The 6,361-nt window shown below is 44.7% G+C and overlaps 1 protein-coding gene across 1 annotated transcript; it reads right to left on the bottom strand.

Moving 5' to 3' along the window:
* Positions 1 to 4,607: 4,607 nt before the first annotated feature.
* On the bottom strand, positions 4,608 to 5,696 carry LOC139291369 (POU domain, class 3, transcription factor 4-like). The gene has a single exon (XM_070913384.1). It carries the CDS (start codon positions 5,694 to 5,696, stop codon positions 4,608 to 4,610), a length of 1,089 nt encoding a protein of 362 aa, XP_070769485.1.
* Positions 5,697 to 6,361: the final 665 nt, after the last annotated feature.

Raw genomic sequence — 6,361 nt, 5'->3', positions numbered from 1 at the left:
TTATCAAGTTTGGTCACATTCACTTTGAAGCCCTGTCAGTCCCCTGCAGCAGCACGGCTGCTTGAACTTTCAGTTAGACTCAACTATGAGCACAAATACACCGAAAATGTGATTAATCAGTGTGTGACTGCCTGCTGCAACAAGTGGAAAAAGCATTACCAAAAATGTGTGTGTACAATTCATAGCATGCCAACTGTGACATTCAGATTCCCTCTCGTAGGCCGAGGGGAGATACAGGAAACATCCGTTTGTTAATCACTGACTGTCGCTGCTAATGCTCTGATTTCAGGACATACTTTTGTAGAGTTGGTGTTCTTTAACAGGATACCCTATGTGTTGGCAGAGGCCTGTGTGCCTGGTCCACTTCTGTCATTAATCTTTATCCACACATAAACTCTGTGCTTCTCTAGTATATTGACTTCTGGAAGTATTGGAACTTTGGTTTTTTAAAGTGACCGTTTTTATAAAGGAGTGTGGTTGCCACAAGAAAACATTTTGTCTCTTTGGGAATTCTGACTTATAATTATAATTTACTAAATGTAACACACCCAAGTGATGAAGTACTTCTGTAATACATAACATTATTTTTCATTAGCTTTATGAGCTATATTCCAAAACTTAATGTATCCATTTTAAAAGAAAATATTTTCCTCTCTGTCATATACATGTTTATGTTATTATTTGGAGTTCATTTAGTTGTTCTTTAGTTGTTTTTACTTATAATTTCAGTAATTTATACATGTTTTTGTGTATTTAGTTTGTACATTAAATACTCAGTTACAACAAGTGTAACGTAGAATAATCTTTAACACAGTGGTTCCCAACCTGGGTGGTCATGAAATTATTAACAACAAAAAACAACAATTAAACAACAATTAAACAAGGAGAAAAATAATAGATAATAGATCATTCTTCCCTGAACTCATCCCAACTGGTAGACATACAGTTTGCAGGCGATAATGGGGCCCACAAGGAAGACATTGCTTTGTTTTAAGGGGTCACAAGCCAAACAGGTTTAAGATACAGTTCTTTCTGCAGAGGCCTGACAGAAGAGGTGTGAAAACGCATTTACAAACGTACAATTATTTAATTGGTGGAAGTGAGACCTGGTAGAAGACAAAGGAGTGATGTCGATTCGATCATTTTTATAAACTTAGGACAAGACAGAATTGGCCATGTGGCCGACTAGCAGCCGATATTGATTATTCCCATGTCTGAATCCTCTTCATGTGGGCTGCTGTTTGGTTTCCGTCTGTGTTCTCAGTACGGCATCTAGACTGCAGCCCTCTGCGTCCCCCCTCTCCAATTAAAGAGAAATGTGATGTCGGATGTCCTCTCTTTGACCTCCTGCCACGCCAGTTTTACTGCAAACACTATATCAGTGTCTCACAAACTTTTTTCTTTTCTGCTTTCCCAGAAAATGTGTGCCACCCTGCTGCTCTTTAATCCTAATGTGTTTTACTCATTTTATTGACCTTCAGAGATTTTTTTCTTGAAAAGCTTGGGGAAAAATAACACTATTAATAAAACCTTTGGAAAAGTATATATTTAGAAGAATTTGGTTGCCACTTACTTTTTTTCTTTTACACTTTTGACTTCTTAACTTTCAACCAACGTCAACCAGGATGCAGAATAAATTCAAAGAGAACAGACGGTTTGAGTGGAGATGCACTTATGAAAAAGGTGTGAATCAGCCGGCCCCATTATCCCCCCAGCCAGTAAACAACTACACGAGTCACTACTTTTGCTTCTCTATTGTCGCTGTCCTGTCTGATGATCAGCCCGCTCTCACTCAGGATCTGATTCAGAGGCTCAATTATCTGCCAGTGCAAAGCCCAGTCATCCGACCTCAAGCATTTTGGAGAAATAATTACCTGAAGTTCATCATTCAACGCCTCTGGAATATCCTTTCATCTTGCACCTGTTATATTTCTCTCACTGTCCTTCACACATTTTGAAGTCAATCATTCTTTCACTGGTAAGTTATTTATGTGGAGGTATCAGTGACTCTGTGAAGACACATTTGGAGGGTGCTGGTGAAGACTTTTAAGCATCCTGACTCCACACGGAAGCAGTGTGAGGTGGAAGAGGCTCAAGGATACTGCAGTGCCGCTCTGGACCTTGGCTTGCTTTGCTTGTTTGCTCGGCTGCTTGTTCTTCTTCCATCCAGGGGCATTTTTTTTTTTACCCCCGCCCCCCTCCTCCCCAGAAATCAGGGATTATTTCGAGCTAAAATAGATGGATGGAATCAATCAGCCATGGTTTTACTTTTCTCTTCTTCTACATAACCGCCCCCCCTTTCACCTCCACCCCTCACACCCCTTTCTCTCTCTCTCTCCCTCTCCCTCTCTGTCTCCCCCACCCCCCTCTCAGGGCTGCAGACTGAGGAGATGCATAAATTCAGACGCATTAGTATTCCAGTCAGGCTCTCCATTTCAAGGCAAGGCCTAGCACCCTTCCGCCTCTCCTCCTCTCCTCTCTCCCCTCCTTCACTCTCCCTCTCCAGCTCTATTTTTGAATCATTTAAGCAGCACTGCATCTATAGGCCTACTTATTTCCAAACCATCCCTAAATTATTTTTAGGCATTATGATTTTTTTTTTTTTTTTTTAGGAATATAGCTCTATTTTGCCCTTGCATGGCCAATTATACGCAGCTGTAGTCTTTGAAATGAGATTCATCTGCTTCTGATTGTGTGTGTGTCTGAGTGTGTGTGTGTGTGTGTCATTGTGTTTTGCTGTCAGACGCAGCGGCCCAGGCGATAAATCACGCATGTCTGATTGAGGAGGGCAGAGGGCCCGGACAATAACATTTCAGAGGAACTGCTGGAGAAAGCGTCTCAGTTTGCTGTGATCCGTGGAGCTTGCAGACCTGCAGCCAGGGTCCTGTTGAACCGCTGGATATTTTACAGCTGTTAGTGACATGGAAAACTTGGGAAAAGTTGCCTTTTGACATGACATTGAAGCTGACTGAAGGTTATGCTGCCTAAGCATAGCTGTACCTGTGTGTATAAATACTCAAATGGAGCATAATTTTCTCTTCAGTATAATTACAATCAGTCACACCCTTTAAATTAAACCCATCTTCAAATTATGTAAAAATTTAAAGGGAATACTGAATGAAGAAAATGTATCATACATTTTAATTATTGCTTTCACAATTATTATTATTATTAGTATTAGTATTATTAATCATAATAATAATAATGATAATAATAATAATAGCAATAATAATAATAACAACAACAACAATAATAATAATAATAATAATAATAATAATAATAATAATAATAATTGTGTATGGTTTTTAAGCCTACTTCCAAATATTCCATATTCATTCACCAGAAGTTGAATTCTGTTTTGGACAGTGAACAGTTGTAGCAAGAAATTGTTTATTACAACATACATAGTTTATTTCAAAACATAATACAAGCTTTATACTGAAAATAAATAATTACTTGAGCTGTCATCGAAATTTGGAATAAAACCGCCGAAACAGTTCAAATCTTAATGAAAATATTGTATGTGTGTGTGTGTGTGTGTCTGTCTGTTTTTTACATTGCTAATTAAGTGCATGAATAACTAAGAGCATTTGTTTAAATTAATGACTTCAAAAGGGTAATATATAAAACTGTACAATATTCGAAAAAATACTTAGGAAATAAACCAATAACAGGAGTATTTAAGATTATAAAATTTTGATACTGAACGTACAATAAAATTATAGGCAGGTGTATAGCGTCGTCAACCCCTCTCTCTATTCTCGGCTCTGTTTCAGAGTCCACACAGTTTATATGGTCGAAGATGATTGAAATCAAATAAATGGATTTATAAATAGCTGTAACTGTGTGTGTGTGTGTGTGTGTGTGGCTTCATAAGCTACAGGCCATAAGGGAGGCATTTTAATAATAAAAAAAAAAACCCTCCAAGTGCTATTATGTTGGTAGCAATACCTCTACAACTGGAATGAGGGCCTATATTTGCATATGCAAAAATAATTACAGATCTGCTACGAGTATGTTACAAAACAATGGATGTAAATATGGTGAGAACTAAAGCGTCGTGTGAGCCCGAGGGAAGCGTGAGGTGGACTGCAAAATGGCCTCTGGCGCTGCAACAAATCAATTAAGGAAAAAGTGATCTTATTATTGTTGGTTTCACTCCGCCGAGCACAAAGTGTGTGAGAGAAGCCCGAACAAACCAAAACAAAGACCGTCAGTCCCATCCTGTCACTATTACCGAGCAGATGAGAAGTGGTGACACAAACCAAAGGCGCTGGCAGGTTATTAGGCACATTTTGTATTTATATCCGTGATGTAGAAAATAATTTGGCGGGCTCCGAAGGGAATCTGAAATGTGACGTTTGATATGCCGCTATAGAATAATGCCCTCGTGACAGTTAGAAAAGGACGAAGGCTGAACAGGTATCTCTGTTATTGTTGTTGTTGTTGTTGTTGTTGTTGTCGTGTTTCAGTGCCGGAGGCATCTGGACGAGTCTGTACCGGGACAGGCGCGGGGCTGGGAGGTGCCACCGCGCGCCCCTGCGCTCGAGAGTCTGTGCCGGGGGGGGGTGTGTGGTGGGGGGGGGGGGGTCCTCCCGGTGCTTCGGTCAGAGGTCGTGGCACGAGGAGGCGTCTCCCGCGCTCCCGCTGTGAGAATAGGGTCCCTCGTGCGGCGGCGGCTCCCCCGGCGGCGTCATGCGCTTCTCCTTCTGCCTCCGGTTGCAGAACCACACGCGCACCACCTCCTTCTCCAGCTGCAGCGAGTCCGCCAGCGAGGTGATCTCCTGCGCGGAGGGTTTGGGACACTTGAGAAAGTGCGTCTCCAGGACTCCCTTCACGCTCACCTCGATGGACGTCCTCTTCTTCCTCTTCCTCCCCTGAGCTGCTATCTTGTCTATACTGCTCGAGCTGCCTGTGGTCGAGTCTGCCTCCTCCAGCCACTTGTTCAGCAGCGGCTTTAGTTTGCACATGTTTTTAAAGCTCAGCTGCAGAGCCTCGAACCTGCAGATGGTGGTTTGGGAAAAGACGTTACCGTACAGGGTGCCCAGGGCCAAACCCACGTCCGCCTGCGTAAAGCCCAGCTTGATTCTCCGCTGTTTGAACTGCTTGGCAAAGTGCTCCAGCTCGTCCGAAGTCGGCGTCTCCTCGTCGGAGTGGTCGTGGCAGTGGTGCCCGCCGAGGTCGCTGTGCTCGGGGCTGAGTGTGTCCCTGAGGCCCGGGTGCATGCCTTGGCCCTGCGGGTTGGGTGGAGGTGTGAGGCCACCGTGGTCCAGCATGCCGTTGACAGTGAAGCCCGTCTGGGAGTAGATGTTGATCTGCTGCCCGCTGGTGATGGAGGAGTTGTGGGATACCGGAGTTCCCCAGGCTCCCGGGTGGTTGCCATGGTTGTTGTGATGAGGGGAGTGATGCGCTACGTGCGGGGAACGATGATGGATGATGCCAAGCTGCAGGTCCTCTCGGCCTGGTTTCACGTCCTGCTGCTCCATGGAGGCCGACCAGGGGCTGCCCTCCGACAGGCTGCTCGCCCAGTGGTGCCCGAGGGGGTTTCCGTTGCTCTGGACGCTCTGCAGGTAGTCACTCTGAAGGAGCTTCTGGTGTCCTCTGTAGGGGCTAGCAGGCTGCATGGCCTGGCTGTCCGGGTGGATCATGGGGCTGGAGCTGAGCAGGGTGTAGGGGCTGGAGGCAGCTGTGGCCATGCTGGCTGCTGAACCCCACTAGTGCTACTGAAGCGAGGGAGCAGCTCAGCCTCTGACATCTCCCTCTCTCTGGAGTCTCGGCAGCAGCCTGGCACTGACTGACAGCCTCCACCACCACTCACAGACCGACGGAGACGCAGTGACGACGCGTGTCGACCAATGACGGCGCAGATGCCCCGAACCTCCGCCTCTGGAAGCAGGAGCTGCGGAGAGGAAAGGGTTACAGGCAGTCGAACCGGAAGTGAGACGGAATGCTGGTCCATTGGGTCTGGCTGTGGAACGATGTGCTCGTGGAGCGCAGTTCCTGTTTATTAATTAAAGTTTCCAACTGATTTACGCACGAGTTTATTGCTGCTCCTGTCACCCTTGAGCGCGTGCGAAGGAGGAGATTAAAGCGCAATGGCATTTGTTAGACGTGCCAGCACTTCATCTAGAAGGATACAATCAAACCAAGAGCGGTTCTCACTGCTAATCATGAACTTTTAGAGAATACTTCTTCAGGTGTTTAGAGAACGAGCTTTTCCAGATAGTGTTTTACGCACAGGACATTCATTATTCGTACCCGCTTTGGTCCGACAAAGTAACGCATGTCATGGGTTTATAATTCCAATTGAATCTTTAAAATAAGATAGCCGCAAGACGTTAAAATGTTAACATTTATCTGA

Source organism: Enoplosus armatus, chromosome 10 (genome assembly GCF_043641665.1).
Source record: "Enoplosus armatus isolate fEnoArm2 chromosome 10, fEnoArm2.hap1, whole genome shotgun sequence".
Classification (NCBI taxonomy): Eukaryota; Metazoa; Chordata; class Actinopteri; order Centrarchiformes; family Enoplosidae; genus Enoplosus; species Enoplosus armatus.
This window is presented reverse-complemented; position numbering and strand designations above follow the sequence as displayed.

Bases quoted from the DNA above. Each gene is read 5' to 3' on its own strand.
- LOC139291369 (XM_070913384.1), bottom strand. From the start codon at position 5,696: ATGGCCACAGCTGCCTCCAGCCCCTACACCCTGCTCAGCTCCAGCCCC.